This window comes from Giraffa tippelskirchi, chromosome 6 (assembly GCF_054371585.1).
Source record: "Giraffa tippelskirchi isolate mGirTip1 chromosome 6, T2T-mGirTip1v1.2.pri, whole genome shotgun sequence".
In the NCBI taxonomy this organism is placed as follows: domain Eukaryota; kingdom Metazoa; phylum Chordata; class Mammalia; order Artiodactyla; family Giraffidae; genus Giraffa; species Giraffa tippelskirchi.
The window spans coordinates 138,615,358-138,637,612 of NC_137280.1; the positions used below are offsets into that span (position 1 = coordinate 138,615,358).

General features: G+C 39.4%; 1 protein-coding gene and 1 pseudogene across 6 annotated transcripts in view; both read left to right on the forward strand.

The window, feature by feature from the left end:
- Positions 1–22,255, forward strand: part of MRPL22 (mitochondrial ribosomal protein L22) — a 43,671-nt gene that overhangs the window by 7,439 nt on the left and 13,977 nt on the right. The window contains exons 3-5 of one of the 6 annotated variants that reach the window (XM_081501892.1): positions 17,231–17,366; positions 20,134–20,204; positions 21,733–21,798. In XM_081501892.1, coding sequence (XP_081358018.1) covers positions 20,202–20,204; positions 21,733–21,798 — 69 coding nt within the window. In that variant the 5' untranslated portion in view covers positions 17,231–17,366; positions 20,134–20,201. The remainder of the gene's footprint in view (positions 1–17,230; positions 17,367–20,133; positions 20,205–21,732; positions 21,799–22,255) is intronic. The other 5 variants (XM_081501891.1, XM_081501888.1, XM_081501890.1 and 2 more) reach the window with 5 other exon arrangements.
- Positions 9,457–12,366, forward strand: LOC145509402 (PITH domain-containing protein 1 pseudogene; annotated as a pseudogene).

Consider the following 22,255-nt stretch of genomic DNA (forward strand, 5'->3'; position numbering starts at 1 on the left):
AGCTGGATATATAAGTTTGGAGTTCAGTGAGCACAATGCAGATTTGGGAGTCATCAGTGTATCAACAGTAGTTAAAACCATGAGACTGGTTGGCTTCACTGTGAGAGTAGATGGAAAACTCAGGAGTCAAAGCTTCCCAGGTGGTTCAGTAGTAAAGAATCTACCTGCCAATGCGGGAGACTGGGGTTGGGAAGATCCCTTGGAGAAGGTAATGGCAACCCACTCCAGTATTCTTGCCTGGAAAAATCTCATGGACAGAGGAGCCTGGTGGGCTGCAGTCCATGGGGTTACAAAGAGTTGGACACAACTGAGCATGCTCGCATGCACAAGTTAAAGGATTGATTTCTACCTGAGGCAGCCAACTTTCACACATCAGGGTGAGGAGGACACAGTAAAGGAGACTGGAGCAGTGTCTCGAGGTGAGAGGAAAACCCAGCGTGTACAGTGTCCTGGAACTCAAGAAAATGTCCCAAGGAAGAGCAAGTGACTGGATGTGGTATTGTGATTTATGCAAAATAAGCCAAAATATATTTCTTATATATTTATTTGGTCTTTGTCCATGGTTCTGGCTCACAGCTCCCAAAACCTTCGGAATTTCCTGAGCCATAGGTTTATGGGAGCTTCTTTTGTCATCATCTTTGGTCTTTCGTCTCAGTTTATGACTTCAGAGGCATAAAGTGAAATGGGTCTCTTGTTATTCCTGACAAGCCCCTTTCCACAGGGTTTTTATTAATGAGGTGAGTTTGGGGAAGCACTAAGGACAGGGGGTAGTGGTTGCCAGGGGAATCAAACATGAATGGAGGGGTGGGACTTTCAGTCGTACCACCTCCTGGTATCCAGAGATGGGGGAAGGAGTGGAGGCTGAATCAGTTACCAATGGCCAGTGGATGAGTTAATCCTGCCTGTGTAATGAAGCCTCCATAAAAAGACCAAAGGGGGTTCAACCTTTTGTAAAAAGTCAGTAATATAGTGATTAAATGGGTTTCCTGAATCTTATAAGCTGCTTTACCAAACCCAAAGAGGGGTTCATGAGAACCTCTTGGTTTATATAGGCAGTTGGTCAGAAGCACAGGTAACAACTTGGGCTTGTAATTGGTATCTGAAGTGGATGGTGGTTTTATGGGAGAAGCCCTTAATCTGCTGCTCTCCCCAGGTAGAGAGTGTCAGAATTGAATTGTGGGACCCTCAGCGGATGTCAGTGTTGCTTAGTGGTGGTGTGAGGAACCACCCCCACAAAGTTGGAATCGTTGAGTAATCAGATCCCTTTTACCAGAGATACTTAAATCATTCTAGGTGAGGAGTGCGAATTGTCCACTGGGTTTTACAACACAGATATCTTCAAAGACTTTAATAAAGCAGTTTTGGTGGCATGATTGGAGAGAGGATTAAGGGTGAATGGGAGGGCCGGAATGAGAGACAAGGAATTTAGGTAACTCATTGAAGGAGTTTTGCTTCAGTAGTTAGAGGGAGTTGGTTGGGGACAGTTTGTTTTAAGTTGAGAGATACTAGAGTATATTTATTTGCTGATGGGAATGTTCCAATAGAGATGAAAAATTGATGATTTAAAGGGGGAAGAAAGACTTGTGGGAACAGTGCTCTTGAGTAGGTGAGAAGGAATGGGATCTAGGGAGCAGGGGATGAGATTGGTCTTGGTTAGTGCATAGACTTGAATTATAGTAGTAAGTGAAGGTATAGTAGTAAGTGTGTATGGATACGGATGCTGGTGAGTATATAGATTAGGTGGTGGGAGCTTATAGATGTTCTCTTCTGATTGTTTATCTCAGTGAAGAAGCACAGTTATCAGCTGAGACTGAGGATGAGGGAGGAGATACTGGAGGTTTAATTAGCAAGGAAGTTTGAAGATATGAAGATACCGAGACCAACGTTGGTTTCACTTTTTTTGTTTGCTAAATTCCTGTTTCCTTGATTGCTTGTCCTTGATTTTCACACAGTAAAATTATATTGAGTTATGAGGCTTACCTGGTTGCTCAGTGGTAAAGAAACTACAGGAGATGCAGATTCGATCCCTGGGTCAGGAAGATCCCCTGGAGGTGGGCATGGGAACCCACTCCAGTATTTTTGCCTGGAGAATCCCATGAACTGAGGAGCCTGGTGGGCTACAGTCCATAGGGTCTCAAAGAGACATGACTGAAGCAACTTAGCATGCATGCATTCCTGAGAATATATGTATATCACTTCAGCCCTTTTAGATTTTAATTGAGTCAGGAGGGAGTATGTTCTTTTATTCAGTCTCAAGTGTGGAATTAATTTGATGTTATCTGAAGTAAATTTAGAACACAGAATTTTTTACCTTGTTGCATCTAATAACATGATTCTCTTAACATTGAGCTGGAGGCCAGTATTATCTTCACTTGGGACTTGGGTATACTTTGTATTAAATTTCTAAATAAACTTTGAGTAACAAAGAGGGAGTATTCATTCTGTCAAATTGTGACTTTATAAAGTTTCATATACTCTTTTCTGATTTAACTCTTAATCCTATAATTTGGCTTGGATCTGCTACTTTTCAATGCTGAGCTACTTTTCAATGCCAAGTGACTATGGGCAGGATTTGAAAAGTGCTGCTTAAACTTAATCCTTGAGTATTGGTAGATAGAAAAAACCAGAATGATGAAAGTAGGGAAATTTATATGCTAGTTCCAGCATATCATCCACGTTCTGCTTGAGCTCTGGCAGTCTCACTGTACTGTGGGAACCTGTGTGTATGTTTTGTGTATGAACGCTATAGACTGGTGGTTCATGTCTATCTTACAGAGATACAGTGAAGGTAAAGGGATATAGGTTTCCTAGTAAATGAAAAGATATAGTAAATATCAGTAGTGATATATGAATTTCAAAATGATAAAAGTTGATCCTGGTTGCCTTTCAGTTTTGTTTTGTTTTTTAAATAGAAGCCAAGCCATTCATATTTCTGAAATCCTGCTGTTAGCCATGAGATTAGAGAAGATTAAGGTTCAGAGATACCCTGGAGATGAAGTATACCAATTCCTCTTCTCATAGATAAAAAAAATTTGACTAACTTAGGGCCCATGAATCACAGCTTCATAGAAACAAATTTGATCTTGATTATAAACATGAGAAGGAGGTTTGAAATTGTGTAATATGAAGTTTACAGTTCAAAGTGATTTTTTTAATCTGCAAAGTGTTTATTTATTTACTTATTGAGAACAGGAGAGATGAATTGTTCAGAGGGCCTAATTAAAAATTAATACTAGCTACTGGTGTATATCATGTGCTAGACTTTGTGGGGTTTTGTATGTTAATTATTTATCCACTGCCAACAGAATGAAATAAGTATTGTTCTTCTCATTCTAAAAGTAATAATATCTAAAATTTATTGAGCCTCATTAATGTGTCAGATTAAATATTTTACTTAAAGTATCTCCTTTGAGCTCCTTAAGAAGCCTATGGGCTTCCCTGGTAGCTCAGCTGGTAAAGAATCCATCTGCAATGCAGGAGACCCTGGTTTGATTCCTAGGTCAGAAGGATCCCATGGAAAAGGGATAGGCTACCCACTCCAGTATTCTTGGACTTCCCTTGTGACTCAGCTGGTAAAGAAGCTGCCTACTGTGCAGGAGACCTGAGTTCAATCCCAGGGTTGGCAAGATCCCCTGGAGAAGGGAATAGGCTACCCACTCCAGTATTCTGGCCAGGATAGTTCCACGGACTGTACAGGCAATGGGGTTGCAAGGAGTTGGACACGACTGAGTGACTTTCACTTTCAGGAAGCCTATGAGGGGGGACTTCCCTGGCAGTCCAGTGGTTAAGACTCTGTGCTTCCACTGCGGGTTCAACACCTGGTTGGGGAACTAAGATCCTGCATGCTGCACAGTGCAGCCAAAACAAAGCCTATGAGATAATTAGTATTATTACTCATTTTACTGATGAGAAAACTGAGGCCTCGAAAGTTATGTCACTTCCCCAAGGCCATTCACCTAGAATTAGAGTTAGGATTTAGACCCAGGTCTGCTTGATTCTGTAATCTCTGCCCTCATCACCTGGCTTATAATTTTATTAGAAAATTCTGTCCTCTAACATCATGTGTCCTGGTTTTGTGCTTTTCAGTTAAAATAGTGGAACCTAAAAGGGGATGGCAAAGGTACAGATTTTGTTAGGTATTTCGATGGCACTGATCAGTGAACTTGAGGTAGAATAGGAGAAATGAGCCACTAGAAGAATACATTTTTAAAATTTTTAGCCTGAATGGTTTGAGAATTAAAAACAAAGACTTTACCAAGTATATAATCTAATTGCATATTATTGTGTGAGAATCTGCCAGTATACAACAACTTTGAGTATTTAAGTGTAGATTAAATTTTCACTCAGTATGAATGTGCCAGATACTGTCCTTGGTGCTGAAATACAAAAGATGTCAGACTTGCCCTTGAGATGCTCAAATTGATACACTTACTGCAGGAACATATTGTTTTGCAGTCACCTTATTAATAGTTCAGGAGTAGTCCAACTCATTGTTGTACAGCTGGCAAGAACAAAGTATTAATATTAAGGTGATGGGGGGGGGTTTGATTGTCTCAGACAAGGAATCAGGTTCACGTTGAAGTGCTCAACCAGTGGTTAAATAACTTTTATACTTTTAAAGTTATAGTAGTCCACACTTAAATTCCTTTGGCATTTCTTATTTCTTGTAAGGTCAGTTTAGTGGTGAGAAACCTCTTTAGCTTTTGCTTGTCTAGAAAACTCTCCCCTTCAGTTCTTTTTTTTTTTCTCTTGAAGCAGTTGTCTGTTGCTGCTGGTAAGTCACTTCAGTCGTGTCCGACTCTGTGTGACCCCATAGATGGCAGCCCACCTGGCTCCCCTGTCCCTGGGATTCTCCAGGCAAGAACACTGGAGTGGGTTGCCATTTCCTTCTCCAGTGCATGAAAGTGAAAAGTGAAAGTGAAGTCACTTAGTCGTGTCCGACTCTTAGTGACCCCGTGGACTGCAGCCTACCAGGCTCCTCCATCCATGGGATTTTCCAGGCAAGAGTACTGGAGTGGGGTGCCATTGCCTTCTCTGGAAGCAATTGTCTACATATATGTATTTCAGTCAGTTTTTCTCTTTGCTTTTATTTTTAACTGGAGGACAGCTGCTTTACAATATTGTGTTGGCCTCTGCCATACAACAAAGTGAATCAGTCATAAGTATACATATGTCCTCTCACTCTTGAACCTTCTACCCACCCACCACCCCCATCCCACCCCTCTAGCTTGTCACAGAGTACCTTGTTGAGCTCCCTGTGTTACACAGCAACTTTCCATTAGCTATTTTACATATGATAATATGTATGTTTCACTGCTACTCTCTCAGTTCGTCCCACCCTCACCTTCTCCCACTGTGTCCAAAAGTCCATTCTCTATGTCTGTGTCTCTATTCCTGCCCTGAAAATAGGTTAATGAATACCATTTTTCTAGATTCCATATATATGCATTAACATACGATATTTATTTTTCTCTTTCTGACTTTCTTCACTCTGTATAATAGGTTCTGTGTTCATCTACCTCATTAGAACTGATTCAACCGTGTTCCTTTTTATGGCTGAATAATATTCCATTGTATGTATGTACCACAACCTCTTTATCTGTTCATCTCTTGGTGGATATCTAGGTTGCTTCTGTATCCTAGATATTGTAAATAGTGGTACAGTGAACATTAGGTTACATGTGTCTTTTTCAGTTATGGTTTTCTCACGGTATATGCCCAGTAGTGGGATTGCTGGGTCATATGGTAATTTTATTCATAGATTTTTAAGGAATTGCCATACTGTTCTCCATAGTGGCTCTATCAGTTTACATTCCAACCAGCAGTGCAAGAGGATTCCCTTTTTTCCACACCTTCTCCAGCATTTATTGTTTGTAAATTTTTTGATGATGGCCATTCTGACCAGTGTGAGGTGATACCTCATTTCCTTTTCTCTAGTAATGAACCATGTTGAGCATCTCTCCATGTGTTTGTTGACCATTTGTATGTCTTCTTTGGAGAAATGCCTCTTTAGTTCTCACACCCATTTTTTGATTGAGTTGTTTGTTTTTCTGATATTGAGCAGCATCAGCTGCTTATATATTTTGGAGATTAATCTTTTCTCAATTGTTTCACAGGCATTTATTTCCTCCCATTCTGAGGGTTGTCTTTTCGTCTTGTTTATAGTTTCCTTTGCTGTGCAAGAGCGTTTAAGTTTAATTAAGTCCCACTGTTTGTTTTCATTTCCATTACTCTGGGAGGTGAGTCAAAGAGGTTATTGCTGTGATTTATATCAAAGAATGTACTGCCTATGTTTTCCTTTTAAGCGTTTTATAGTTTCTGGCCTTATGTTTAGGTCTTTAATCCAGTTTGAGTTTATTTTTGTGTATGGTGTAAGGAAGTGTTCTAGTTTCATTCTTTTACATGTGGTTGACCAGTTTTCCCAGCACTACTTATTGAAGGGGCTCTCTTTTCTCCATTGTATATTCTTGTCTCCTGTGTCAAAGATAAGGTACCCATAGGTATGTGTATTTATGTCTGGACTTTCTATTTTGTTCCTTTGATCTATATTTCTGTTTTTGTGCCAATACCATACTGTCTTGACTGACTATAGCTTTGTAGTATAGTCTGAGATCAGGATGGTTGATTCCTCCAGCTCCCTTCGTATTTGTCAAGTTTGCTTTGGGTGTTGGGAGTCTTTTGTGTTTTCATACAAATAGTGAAATTTTTTGTTCTAGTTCTGTGAAAAATGCTGTTGGTAATTTGATAGGGATTGCATTGAATCTGTAGATTGCTTTGGGTAGTATAGTAATTTTCACAATATTGACTCTTCTAATCCAGTAATATGGTGCATCTCTCCATCTCCTTGTGGCATCTTTGATTTCTTTCATCAGTGTCTTACAGTTTTCTGCATACAGGTCTTTTGTCTCCTTAGGTAGGTTTATTCCTCGGAGTTTTATTCTTTTTGTTGTAGTGATGAATGGGATTGTTTTCTTAATTTCTCTTTCTGGTTTTTTGTTGTTAGTGTATAGGAGTGCAAGGGATTTCTCTCTTAATTCTGTATCCTGCAACTTTACTATAAACTCATTGATTAGCTCTAGTAATTTTCTGGTGGCTCCTTTAGGGTTTTCTGTGTGTAGAATCATATCATCTGCAAACAGTGAGAGTTTTACTTCCTCTTTTCCAATCTGGATTCATTTACTTTCTTTTTCTTCTCTGATTGCTGTGGCTAAAACTTCTGAAGCTATATTGAATCATAGTGGTGAGAGTGAGCACCCTTGTCTTGTTCCTGATCTTAGAGTAAATGGTTTCAGTTTTTCACCATTAAGAAAAATGTTTGCTCTGAGTTTGTCTTATATGGCCTTCATTATGTTGAGGTAGGTTCCTGCTATGCCCATTTTCTGGTGTCTCTCCTTCAGTTCTGAATGGTAACTTTACCAGATAGAGTATTCTTGGTTGGAAGTTTATTCTTTTTCTTTTTGTTGCTCTGCTTGGGTGAGTTCTACTGCCTTTTCTTCAAGTTGACTGATTCCTTCTTCTGGTTCGTTGAGTTTGTTGTTGATGTTCCTCTAGTGTATTTTTCAGTGCAATAATTCTTCAGCTCTGTGACTTCTGTTGCTTCCCTGGTAGTTCAGCTGGTAAAGAATCTGCCTGCAGTGCAGGAGACCCCAGTTCGATCCTGGGTCAGGAAGATCCCCTGGAGAAGGGATAGGCTATCCACTCCAGTATTCTTGGGCTTCCCCCGTGGCTCAGCTGGTAATGAATCCGCCTGCAATGCGGGAGACCTGGGTTCGATCCCTGGGTTGGCAGGATCCCCTGGAGAAGGGAAGGGGTATCCACGCTGGTATTCTGGCCTGGAGAATTCCATGGACTGTATATTTTCTTCTATCTTCCACTCTTTGTTGAAGTTTTCACTGTTTTCATCCATTTGTCTTCCCAGTTCAGTGGGCATCTTGATGACCATTAATTTGAACTCTTTATTAGGTAAATTACTTATCTCTGTTTCCTTAGGAATTTTTGTGAGGTTTTTATCTTGTTAACTCATTTGGAACATATTCCTCTGTGTCTTCATTTCGCTTGACTCTCTCTGTTGGTTTCTATACAGTAGAAGAAACAACCACTTCTCTCGTTCTTGAAGGAGTGGCCTCATGTAGGAGGTGAACCTTTTCATTCATCCCTGCCACAGCTTTTGTTTGTCTTTCAAACTTCTGTGTTTGCACAAGTGGCAAATGCCTCCCAGTTGTTGAGGATGTGCCGATAATAGTGTTCCAAAGAGGAGGATTTCAGCACCTAGATTCAATCTGACTGGAAGCTAGACCCTCAGGCAGCAAATTTATAGGTATGCAAATATATTCAGTCCTGGGGGGGTGCACAAAGGTAAGCCTTGTTGGCCCCCAGAGCCAGGCCATCTGTCCTCTGGGCAGCAGTTGCAAAAATCAGGATACCCTGTCCAGATGAGTGTATAAACTTCTTTTGGGGAAGATATTGGTGAGCTGGAGCAAGGCAGAGAAAGCTCCAAGCTGGTGTCTACAGCTTGCATTATTTTTTATTTTGTTTTGTTTTTTTGGCTGCACTGCAAGGCATGTGGGATTTTAGTTCCCCAACCAAAGATTAAACCTGTGCCTCTTGCATTGGAAGCACAAGGTCTTAACCACTGGACAACCAGGGAAGATCCCAGCCTGCATTCTTGAGAGCTGCTTCGTAGACTACTAAATGTGTTGCAGACTTGAGGCTTTCCACTCAGTCTGAAGTTCCAGGACTGCAGTGTGGTCTCCTTCAGAGAAAGACTGAGGGGTGTGCCTTGGTCTGCTGTCTGTGCAGTCACCTGAGGATGGTAGACTGCCAAGAACCATCCTTCCCCAATGGTCGCAGTCCCATGAGACCCAGAACACAAGCCCCTCTGGCCACCAGGGCCAGATGATCAAGGGGCATCCCGTGGATGTCAGCTGCAGAAGCTGCACCAGACGTGTGTAAAGCTCCCCTCCAGAGACACTAGTGCTTTGAAGCCTGGTAGAGGATGAGTGCAAAGATAGTGTCTACAACCTCCCCACCACCAACCCCAACTTTGGAAAGGATTACAGTCAGCCCCTTGACATGTATTGTTTGGTTAGAAGCCTGCCTCCACGCCAGTTAGGATGGTTAGCTAATAGGCCTCCTTCATAGAAAGACCTTAAAGCTCTGTTGCCTCTTGCTGTGTCCTAGGGGTGGCAACTGTTTAAGAACTCTTTCTCCATTGGTTACATTCCTGGGGGACCCACAAGTAAGTTTAAGCCTCTGATTACCAGAGCCAAGTGATTTAGAAGTGTCCCCTGGCAGCAGTTATAAAATTCATGGTGCTAGACAGGGTTATGAGCTCTTTTCTGGGTGACACCTATTACTACAGTTCCATGTGAACAGGAACACAAGCTCCTCTGACCTCCAGAGCCAGACAGTCAAGAGTTACCTCCTGGGTGGCAGCTGCAAAAGTTGGGGTACCAGATGCATATAAAGGCTCTCTTCTGGGAGATAGATCCTGGTTCTCTGGAGCATGGTAAAGGAGAAAGCAAAAATGGTGCCTACCAGGCTCCTTCCCTGGAGAGTGTTGCAGCAGGCTCCTAAATGTTTGTATTAACTTGCCCCTCAGGCTGAGGGTTTGTTTGTTTAAATTTACTTTTGGAGGTACCACACCGCCTGCAGGATCTTAGTTCCCTGAACAGAGATTGAGACTCTGGACCCTCTGCAGTGAGACCTCGGTTTTAACCATGGTACTGCTGGGGAAATCCCCAGGCTGAAGTTTTAATGTAAACAGGTGAGCCTCCTTTAAGTGTGGAAATCAGCTGCCTCTGAGCCGGGCATTGGAGTGGGTGAGTTTCTGAGTGTGACTCTTTAAGAGGTGGTTCTCTGATTGTCTCCGGCTTGTGGGTTGTGGGCCGAGAGTTCAATTGGTTTTCAAAATTAGGTGTTTTGGGGGTTCATTTCTCAAGTGTGTGTCTTAAAAGTTGCAGTGCCAGATGTGGAGTTTGAACCCTTTGTTTCTCAGAGAGAAGCTCTGAGTGTTGAGTTCCCTCTCAGTTATGGGTTGCCATGGTGGGTGTGGGGTTTATGACAAGATTGTGAGCCAACCTCTCCTCCTGCTGTGATATAGTTTTCTTCTTGTGTACCTGATGTGTTGTTGTCATCCAGACAGCCTTTAGTTTTTTTTTAAGAGGAAATTTTTCCATATATAGCTGTAGACTCAGTGTGTCTATGGGAGGAGGTACGTTTAGGAGATTAAATAATATGCTACTGAATAACCAATGAGTCAAAGAAGTCAGAAAATACCTTAAGAAAATTGGAAATGTAATATACCAGAATTTATGGGATGCAGCAAAAGCAGTTCTAAGAGGAAAATTCACAGCAATAAATGCCTACCTCAAGAAATAAGAAAAATCTCAAGAAACAGCCTAACTCTACACCTCTAGGAACTAGAAGAACAAATGAAGCCCAAGGTTAGTAGTCAGAAAGAAGGAAATAATAAAAATTAAAGCAGAAACAAATGAACTAGACACTAAAAAGACAAGAGAAAATATTGATAAATAAGAGCTAATTCTTTGAAAAGACTAGAAAAAAAATCCCCCAAACCTGACAAACCTTTAGGTAGACTCAACAAGAAAAAAGAGAGAGGACTTTATTATATGAAATCAGAAATGAAAAGAAGAAATGTGACAGTGATACCACAGAAATACAAAGGATCTTGAGAGACTCCTATGGGACTCCCCTGATGGTCCAGTGGTTAAGACTCTGCCTACCATTGCAGTGGATACTGGCTTGATCCCTGGTTGAGAAGAGTCCAATGTGCCGCAGGGCAGCTAAGCCCATGCACCGCACAACGGAAGCCTGCGCACCTAGAGCCCAAGAGAGGCCACTGCAGTGAGAAGCCCACACACTGCAGCTAGTGAGTAGCCCCCACTTGCCGCAACTAGAGAAGGCCCATGCACAGCAGTGAAGGCCCAGTGCAGCCTAAATAAATAAATAAAAATTTTTTAAAATATAAAAAAAAAGGAGACTACTATGAATAATTATATACCAGCAAATTGGACAACTTAGAAGAAATGAATAAATTCCTAGAAATGCATAACCTAAGGCTGAATTGAATCTGTGGGTGTGTGTGTGCTCAGTCATGTTGGACTCTTTGCGACCCCATGGACTGTAGCCCACGAGGCTTCCCTCCATGGAATTTTCCAGGCAAGAATACTGGAGTGGATTGCCATTTCCTCCTACAAGGGATCTTCCCAACCTAGGGATCGAACCTGCGTTTCTCCTGTCTCCTGGTTTGGCAGACGGATTCTTTACCAAGCCCTGTGCCACCTGGGAAGCATAAGGCTGAATCATAATGAAATAGAAAATCTGAGCAAACTGATTACTAGCAAGGAGACTGAATCAGTAATCAAAAACTTTCCAACAAACAAAAGTCTAGGACCAGATGGCTTCCCTGGTAAATTCTACCAAACATTCAAAGAAGAATTAAAATCAGTCCTTCTCAAACTCTCCCCCAAAATAGAACAGGGCAGAATTCTTCCAAACACATGTTATGAGGCCAGCATTATCCTGATAACAAAACGAAATAATGTGCCACACACAAAAAGTTACAGGCCAATATCCCTGATGACCACAGATGCAAAATCCTCAACAAATTCTTAGCAAACTAAATTCACCAATACATTGAAAGGATCATAGAGGAGTGGCGGGGAGCAGCAGCAGTGGCAGGCCGAGGGGATGCACGGGTGGTGGTGATGCCCTGTTGCAGGCCACAGCGGGGGTGGCTGCGCTGCCAAGCGGGAGGAGCCACCCGAGCAGCGCGGCCTGGCCTTTGGCCTGCACCTGGCCTGTACCTGTGCATGACCTGGAGCGGCAGCAGTGCCTCAAGGAAAGCTGCAAGGGCAGCGGCCATGGCGTCTTCCAGCCATGGGAGCAGCTGACTGACCCCTCCAAATTTGTTGAAAGTGATGCAGATGAAGAGCTTCTGTTTAATATTCCATTTACAGGCAATGCCAAGCTCAAGGGCATCATTATAATGGGAGAAGATGATGACTCACACCCCTCTGAATTGAGACTGTACAGGAACATTCCACGGATGTCCTTTGATGATAGAGACAGGGAGCCAAATCAGACCTTTAGTCTGAACTGGGATCTTACAGGGGAATTAGAGTATGCTACAAAAATTTCTCATTTTTCAAATATCTGTCATCTCTCAATTCATATTTCAAAAAACTTTGGAGCTGATACCACAAAGGTCTTTTATATTGGCCTGAAAGGAGAATGGACTGAGCTTCACTCACATCAGGTGACCATCTGCAATTATGAAGCATGAGCCAATCCAGCTGATCACAGGGTCCATCAGTTACCCTACAGACACACTTTATTTCCTAAGGGCTGGCTAAGACTCCCACAGAGATGTTGTGTCATTGAAGAAGTATGACATGCTGTTGGGAAGGACAAAGAGCTGGGGCTCCAAGGAGAGTTGGCTGCCACAGCCTCTGCCAAGCTTTGTCTTTGGTGCTTGCTGCAGAAACCTGGCCTATGGAAGATACCACACCCCCAGGAAGGGTTATGTGGGTGCCAGGGAACAATCGTGGTTCTCTAGGGCCCTTCAGAAACTGGGTCTTGGGCTGGTCGGTATCTGGCAGCCATGGATATTGCCTGCCTTCCCAGTTTATGTGGCCATGGGATCCCAAGTGTCTTGTTGCTTTGTGGCAGGATTATTGTGTGACTTGTTTTTTAAAATGGAAACTATTCCTGGGCTGTGGTAAACTTTTTGAAGCCTCAGCATTGTGTTTGTATTAACCATCAGGAGGGTCTCCAACTAGAAATACTTGTCCCTGCTTACTCCTTCTCCCTGTCATCTTTCACCATCCTTGTCAAGTTGCCCAGCTTGGAGTTGTCTGTCATGCACCAGTGTCCCGTGTTATAGCTTGAAGAGCAGGAATCTCCTGATGTTGCTTAATAGCTTGAGAGGGTCTTTTTTTCCTATTGCCCAGGTCAGCGGTCTGAGGAGAGCATGGGCATTGTTTTTGTGTTTGTGGGTATCCTGGTTGGGATAAGATGGAACTTTGATATGCTTCCCTTTGGGATATCCTTAATGTTTATCAGCTTCTAACTAGTGTTGTAAGCCCAGTTGCAGAATATGGAGATCTCAGTTCTTCTGTTCATGGCTTTTTATTCACTGTGACTAATAAGCTTCCTAATAAATCTTTGCCATACTTAAAAAAAAAAATCATAGACCATGATAAATTGTATTTATTCTAAAAATGTATTCAACACTTTCCAATTCCAAAATTGGTTCAACATATGCAAGCCAGTTAATGTAATTCACCACATTAACAAAATGAAGGATTAAAAAAAATCATATGATCATCTCAGTATGGACGTATAGAAAAAGCATTTGACAAAATTCAATATCCATTTATGATAAAAACTTTCAGTATCCATTTTTGATAAAAAGCAGGCATTGAGTGAACATACCTGAACATAATAAAGGCTGTATATGTCAGATCCTCAGCTAGCATCATACTCAATGATGAAAAGCTAAAAACTTTTCTTATAAGGTCAGGAACAAAGACGATGATATGCATACACTCTAGCCACTTTTATTCAAATGATATTAGAAGTTCTAGCTGCAGAAATGAGACAAGAAAAGAAATAAAAGGTATCCAAATTGGAAAGGAAGAAGTAAAACTCACTATTTACAGACAACATGATAAGAAAACCCTAAAGACTCCAAAGAAACGATTAAAAGTAAATGAATTCAGTAAAGTTGCAGGATACAAAATCAATACACAAAAACTTGTTGTTTATACTAATAATGAACTATCAGATAATCAAATAACCCATTTACAGTTTCATCAAAAAAGAATAAAATATCTAAAAATAAATTTAACCAAGGAGATGAAAGACTTGTATATTAAATACTACAAGACATTAATGAAAGAAATTGAAGAAGATAGAAATAAATGCAAACATATTTTGTGTCCGTGGATTGGAAGAATTAATATTGTTAAATGACCACACCACTCAAACCAGTCTACAGATTCAGTGCAATCCCTATCAAAATTTCAGTGGTAGGGCTTCTTTGGTGGCTCACTGATAAATAATCCTCCTTCCAGTGCAGGAGACACAGATTCGATTCCTCACCTGGGAAGATCCCACCTGCTGTGGAGCGACTAAGCCTGTGCGTCACAACTGTTGAGCCAATGAGTGCTCTGGAGCCTGGGATCTGCAGCTACTGAGCCCCTGTGTCCTAGGGCCTGTGCTTCACAAGAGAAGCCACCGCAATGAGAAGCCTGCGCACCACAACTGGAGAGTAGCCCCCACTTATAGCAACTAGAGAAAAGCCCATGCAGCACCAAAGACCCAGCACAGCCAAAAATAAATAAAATTCAAAAGAATTTTTCAGTGGCGTTTTTTCACAGAAATGGAACACTCTTAAAACTTGTGTGGACCCTCCAAAGATTCCAATAACCAAAGCAATCTTGAGAAAGAAGAGCAAAGCCAAAGGCATCATGCTACCTGATTTCAAACTCTATTACAAATTTGTGGTATAAAAATAGAAACATAGATCAATGGAACAGAATAGAGAGCCCAGAAATAAACCCACAAATATTTTGTCAATTAACTTACAACAAAGGAGCAAGAATATATGATGGGGAAAACATAGTCTCTATTGGACAGCCACATGCAAAAGAATGAAATTGGATCCTGTCTTACACCTTACTCCAAAATTAAGTGGGTTAAAGACTTGAATGTATGACCTGAAACCATAAAACTCCTAGAAGAAAGCAGGCAGTAAGCTCCTTGACCTAGGTCTTGGCAATACTTTTTTTGAATCTGACACCAAAAGCAGTAACAAAAATAAACAAGTAGGGCCTTATTAAACTAAAAAACTTCTGCATAGGAAATCAGTGATGTAATTCAGCAAGCTACTGAATGGGAGAAAACAACTGTAGGTAATATATCTGATAAAGGGCTAATGTCTAAAGTATACAACAAACTCATACAACTAAATAGCAAAGAGACCCCAAACAATCAAATTAAAAACTGAGACGATCTGAATAGCTGTTTTTCCAAGGAAGACATGCCAGTGACCAACAGGTACATGAAAAGATACTCAGTATCATAACTCATCAGAGAAATGAAAATCCAGACCACAGTGAAATACTACTTCACACCTGTTAGATGGCTATTATCAAAAAAATACAACTATGAGGTGTTGGCAGGGATTTGCAGAAAAGGGAAACCTTGTGCACTTTTGGTGGGAATGTAACTTGGTGCAGCCACCATGAAAAACAGTATGGAGGTTCCTCAAAAAATTAAAAATGAACTACCATGTGATCTAGCAATTCTACTTTTGAAGAAAACAAAAGCACTGCTTTGAAAAGACGTATACACACTCTTATCCATTGCTGCATTGCAGTAGCCAGGATATGGGAACAACCTCAGTGTCCATCAGTGGATGAATAGCTAAAGAGATTGCGATATATATAAATACATAAACAGAGATATTAATCAGCTGTAAAAAAGAATGAAGTTTTGCCATTTGTGACAAGGATGCACCTGGAGGGTATTGTGCTGAGTGAAATAAGTCAGACAAAGAAAGACTAATACATATGATTTCTCTTATATGTGGAATCTATAAGACAAAACAAAAATAAAACTAGGCTCATAGATACAGAATAGATACAGAGAACAGATTGGTAGTTGCAGGAGGCTGCAGCCTCTTGGGTTGAGGGGTGGGAAAAATAGGCAAATTGGTTTTTCGTCTATTTTGTCATTTTTTAGCTTAAATACATTGAATCAAACTTTTTAAAAAAGTCCACTTGTTAACCTTTTTCTTAGTTCTCATAATCTGTATGTAGGTACTTTATTCAGTTCTTTTTAAAAAACTCTCCTTGTGATTTGTTTGTTGAAGAAAGCGGGCTGTTGGTGTCACAGACTTTAGTGCGGCTCGGATTTTGTTGAGCACATCCTCTTGGTGTTGTTTAACAGGTTTCCCTGTCTCTCTCTTTTCTGTATTGACTCAGGATTAATTCAGGTTTGTTTTTGGCAGAAAGACTACTTCATAGATGGTGGGTGGTGTCTTTTTACATCAGGAGGCATATAAATCCACCTCTGTGCATTAATTTCTTAGGGATTACAAAATGATGTTATTTGTCTTGATTATTCAACAAAGTTGAGGAATTCTTCAGATCATGTCAGGGATCTCCTGTGTCTTTAAATCTGTTTTAAGACTGAGATGACTTATAGTAGCGAATCAGTAGTCACTGGCCACCATAAAAAGGAATGAAATTTTGCCGTTTGCAACAATTGGATGAACTTCAGTTAAGATTATCTTTAGTGAAATAAGTGAGACTGAGAAAGACAAATATTGTATAACATATTTTGAATCTAAAATGTAAAACAAACTAGTGAATATAACAAAGAAGAAACAGACTCACAGATGTAGAAAACTGATGATTAGCAGTGGGAAGAGGGAAAGGGGGGAGGCAAAACAGGGGTAGGAGGTTAAGAAGTACAAGCTACTATATATAAAATAAGTAAGCTACAAGGATATATTGTGCAACACAGGCAATATAGCCAAAATTTTATAATAACTGTAAATGGAATGTAACCTTTAAAAATTGTGACTCATTATATTGTATACCTGAAACTTACATAATGTTGTATATCATATATATATATGATGAGAAAGTCTCTAAAAAAATAAGTGTTTATTGGTCAGTAAGTATAAGATATCTTGGGCTTTGCAATATGTTTATTATTATTATTTTTTACAGATAAGTCCAAAGTTTATTTAAAACTACATTTTAAATTTTACGTTACTAAACATCACAATGGGGAAAAGAGTCAGGACCAAAAAAATGAAAGAAAGAAAAAGAAAAAAACCCCACAGTGTATCAAGGCTTGAATCTGTCCAGAATTCAGTTTTTGATGTTTTAAACTGCCATGGGCAGGAATTAGCACACCTGCCAAAAATGCAGTGCCACCAGAGGCTCATCTAACTCTTTCTTGACATAATCAGTATGTTTATTATTTGACTTAACGTGAGTTACTGACTTTTCACTCTTAGCATTCAGTACACTACTAGCGCTTTGTGGTATTTTTTGTAATAGTGCTCTCTGTTAACAACTATGTCCAGAATGTTCCCACTTGTGATCCTTAAGTAGTTTCCATCAAAATGGAGCTGATGTGGTTCAGAAAATAGATGTGGAGAAGATTCTAAGTGTCTGTTGCTTTACAGGCTTTTTTTATCTCACAGCATTTTACCTCAATCACATATCCACACAAGTGCTTCTCTTGAAATATCTCGAAAATGGGAGAAGAAGAATAAAATTGTTTATCCTCCACAACTGCCTGGAGAACCTCGGAGACCAGCTGTAAGTTTGTGGGTATAACTGATTTCTTCATTTTGATAAAGCACTCTTCCTCTTGTGTAGCTAGCAGTGACTTAGTATTCCATATTAAGAAAAAAATTACAGCAATTTTCTTGATCTTTTCATTGATACAGAAAATGTTCTAGGTATATCTTTTTGGTAGTTAAAAAGATTGTCTTTGTTTTTTATTTATTTGCTTTGGCTTAACCTCCTGGATGGGTTTCTCTGGTGGCTCAAACAGTAAAGAATCTGCCTGCAATGCAGGAGAACTGGGTTGAATCCTTGGGTCAGGGAAGATCCCCTGGAGAAGGGAATGGCAACCCACTCCAGTATTCTTGCCTGGAGAATTCCATGGACAGAGCTGACAGGCTATATAGTTCATGGGGTTGCAAAGAGTCAGACACAACTGAGTGACTAATTCTTAACCTCCTGGATAGGCACCTTAACTCTGTAACTGAGCTGATAGCTTGTGACATGACTGATTTTTGACTCCCAAGAGGCTTGATAATGGAGCACGTGAGGTTGGCAAGAATGGCTTAAGCCACTGACTGATATTTATTTTTAAAATAATTTTATTTATCTATTTTTGGCTGTGCTGGGTCTTTGTTGCTACATGGCCTTTTGTCTAGTTGTGGCACAGGCTTCTCTGCAGTGGCTTGTTTTGTTGTGGAGCACAGACCCTAGACTGCATGGGCTCTAGAGCATAGACTCAGTAGTTGTGGCTCACGGGCTTAGTTGTGCCCGGGCATTCGGGGTCCTCCTGGGCCAGTGTCTCCTGCATTGGCAGGTAGATTCTTTACCAGTGAGGCACCAGGGAAACGCACAAATATCAATAAAATATTTTCTGTATAATGAACTTTCTTTTATTTCTTTGCTTCAGCTCTTTGGATTTGGATATTAATTGGAAATAAAGGAGTCGTAATAGTATTTACCAGGTCTAGAATCTAAAAGCAAAATTCTGTATTTTGTATTACCAGTACCAAAAAGTATCCAGTCTTTTAGTATGTTAAGCACTCTTTAGGCTACATCCTAAATAACAAAATTCAAATAGTTAACAGTAGATCATATGCCTAACTCTAGCAAATGAAGAACAATGTCAATGAGAGAATTTGTTATATATTGTAATTTACTGAAACTATTTTGAGTAACTTTTGCATTATATATACTTTTCCTATAATATAAGTGCCTGTGTGAAGACATTTGGTTTGATTTTATATGGGCACTTTGGAGAAACCTAATTTAATTTTCTATTTTGCACAGATTTTGTTTGAGGAAGTAATCCTTTTGGAAAATACCTTAACGTTTTCTGATTTTAAATAGTATTTGATAAATTGATCTTGGTATATCAGTTATATCTGTTATGACTAAATTCTCCGACTCTTTGTGACCCCATGGACTGCAGCACACCAGGCTTCCCTGTCCTTTACTATCTCCCAGAGTTTGCTCAAACCCATGTCCATTGAGTCATGATGTCATCCAAGCATCTTATCCTCTTTCGCCTCCTTCTCCTTTTGCCCTCAAATGTTTCCTAGCCTCAGAGTCTTTTCCAGTTAGTCATCAGATGGCCAAAGAATTGGAGCTTCAGCTTCAGCATCAGTCCTTCCAATGAATATTCAGAATTGATTTCCTTTAGGATTGACTGGTTTGATCTCCTTGCAGTCCAAGGGACTCTCAAGAGTCTTCTCCAACACCACAGTTCAAAAGCATCAATTCTTTGGCACTCAGCCTTTTTTATGGTCCAGTTCTCACATCTGTAATTATTAATGCTGTTTATAAATGCTGCCTGCAATACAGGAGACCTGAGTTTTATCCCTGGGTCTGGGAGAGCCCCTGGAGAAGGGAATGGCTACCCACTGCAGTATTCTTGCCGGGAGAATTCCATGGAGAGAGGAGCTTGGTGGGCTACAGTCCAGTGGGTTGCAAAGAGTTGGAAAAGAATGAGCGACTTTCACTTTTTTCACTATACATACCTTGCTTATTAACAGGGAATAATTTGCTCACCTAGCCACAAAGTTTACACACTGTGTCATTATTTGCAGTGTCCCTTAAACTTTTCAGTCTGCTAGCTGCAAACATTTAGAAAGTTAGTATTACCTCTCGTTTAAAAGAGGGCCAGATAATATTTACCATTCTATCTCATTCTGTTCTTCAGCATTTGGAATATGTAGTTAAATAATAACAGGTGGGGCAATGAATAAATCCTATAGCAGTAATTTAAAATGAATGTCACCAGTTTAGACCACTCCTTTATTTTTAAGACTGTCTTCCTAATTTAACTAGTACAAATTTCCAAACAATGTAGGTTCCTATAGACCCTATATCTTACATGTGACTTCATCCTGGTAAAGAAAGTAAGTCAGAAATTAAAGGCTTTTTAAAATATATATACATACAAGATAGTCATACCTTGTTAAATTGAGCTTGACTTTTTATGTATTTTTGAAGAAAGCTAAGTTAAATAAATTAGAAGTATAGTGAGACTGTATCAAAACTTTTGTCATTTCTATAAGAGGCATATTTTTAATTTGTGGATTAATTGACATGCTGATCATATGTCATTCTTATGAGTCATTAATGTGGATCCTCTGTACTCTAAAACTGTTATTAGGTAACATTTTTTTGTTGCTGTTTGTGTCATTATATGCATTTAAAGATAAACTTCTTTACAAGTTACTGGTTTAGACATTTCATAATATACACTTTTACTTTATTTGAATAGCTATTTTGCACATTATATTCTAATGTAACTTTACCTAATTTTACTGTGTAGGTTAATTAATAGCAGTGATGTTTAACCAGGCCTTCTGACCTCCAACTTTGCCACTTTATCTATTTGTCATGGTAGGTTTATTTACTGAGACTTTATCTGGTTTACCTTTAGAAAGTGCCCTTAGACAATGCACTTGCCTCAGGTAAATGTTGAGCTTTTTAGTTTTAGAAGACGATGATTGAATAACTTTCACCTTTTCTGGTAAACACTTGATTTCTTTTTTCCCAGTGTTTTGCCAGGATTATAGTGTCTTTTTTTTTTTTTTACAAAATTTGAAGATGATTTTATACAGTTCAGGTTTAACAATATCTCACCATGAGAAACCAAGAGTTGAAAGGTTTCTACATAAAAGATTTTGTTGAGTATTAAGTTTTGCAGATTAGTATTATCAGTCATGACAGTTCGTTCCTCTCCTGTGCTCCCCAGGACAGATTATTGCTGAAAATGTAATTAGGTTGTTGCTACACTTTTCAGCCTGTCAGCTTCTACTGCAACAGAATTGAAATCTGCTACATATTGAAAGATGGCCACTTGAGACTTGCTGGTGTTTCTAAGTCATTTGTAAACTTCTAGCAGGGCTCAGAATGTTAAAAAGTTCTGTGGTTTCTTGCTGTTATTTGCCTTGAAAATGTTTTTCTGATTTTTAAGTGTCAGTAGGGTGTAGTAGTAGAAAGAGTGTGGGTTTTAGAGTCAGGAGGAGAACTTTAAAGATACACCTGCCAGACATTGTATTAGGCCCTTCACATACTTCCTTGGGTGGCACTAGCTTTGTCTCTTACAAGCTTTGCTATCTTGGACAAGTCACTTGATTTCTCTGATTTTCATTTTGTAAAAGATTTATAAAATGTTTTCTCTCCCAACTCATAGAGTTAGATATATGAAATAAAGGGCTTGAAAAATGCTTTATGAACTATAAATTGTTTAATGGATGATTGATTAAAAAATTCAGTGGGATATACCTACCCCCTATAAATAGAAGATAATAAAATCCTAATATTTACTAAGATCTTACCATGTGCTAGGCACTCTAGAGTACTTACTCCATATAGGTTAGTTTGTTATCTTCATTTTAAATAATAAACTTAACCAGAAACAGATGAAGGACCTTGGGTTCTGTAGTTGGTAAATGGTAGAGTGGGGATTCAAACCCAGGTAGTTTGATTCTAGAACCTGTGCTCTTCACCAGACACCCACAATATTGATTTTCTTACAAAAATAGCTGTTTTATCTGTTTTTCCATTGTTTTTCTCACTAACAAGAAACATTTTTTCTTTTTGTATGCTTTGTTCTTTTAGCCCGCTAAGTGTTTTTAAAATACTTTCATTTAAGTCTTTTACTATTCACCTGTATGGAGGCATTGCAAATATTGTCACAAACTAGCCATTTTACAGTTTGTTTTTCCCTTAGTAATCTTTATAACATAGTGAGACTTTGGAAAAATACAGCTTTTAAATAGGGGGAAAAAAGTCTCCATATTCTTGATACTATTCTTATTTCTTATGGCAGCATTTTCATTAGGCATTAGAAAGTAAAAATTATTAATAGTGTGTTACTGTCATTTTGGTAGACTTGCTTAATTTTTTTTTTCTTGTTTGTAAGGAAATCTACCACTGTCGAAGACAAATAAAGTACAGCAAAGACAAGATGTGGTATTTGGCAAAATTGGTAAGCTAAAGTGACTATTACCATGTAATAATTTGGGAAACAAGGTTCAAATTTTATCCTAGTATTTGAAAAAAACAAGACAAAACAAAACTTGCCCTGTTTTCTCCAAAAAGTGAGGAATGTAATTACATTTTCAGACATTTGGTAGGTAATCCAAAGATGATAGCTCAGGGATTAGTGATTTTGTTCAGTTTTTACCTCCTGAGAATCTCAATCATGTTGGATACATAGATATTTAGAACAAAGACATCAAGAACCTGGCTACAGTTAGAGAATCTAGGAAGCAAACTTACATATCTGTAAAAGCTGATTCAACCTGTTTCAAAACTGTTGCCTTTTAAGTTTTTTACACAGAAAATAAAATTTATATATGAGAGGAAGCAAAAGATGCAAATACGTGTATAATAATACATTTATGCTGTAGGAGAATGAGATGCCGTTTATGCCTGCCAGGGTC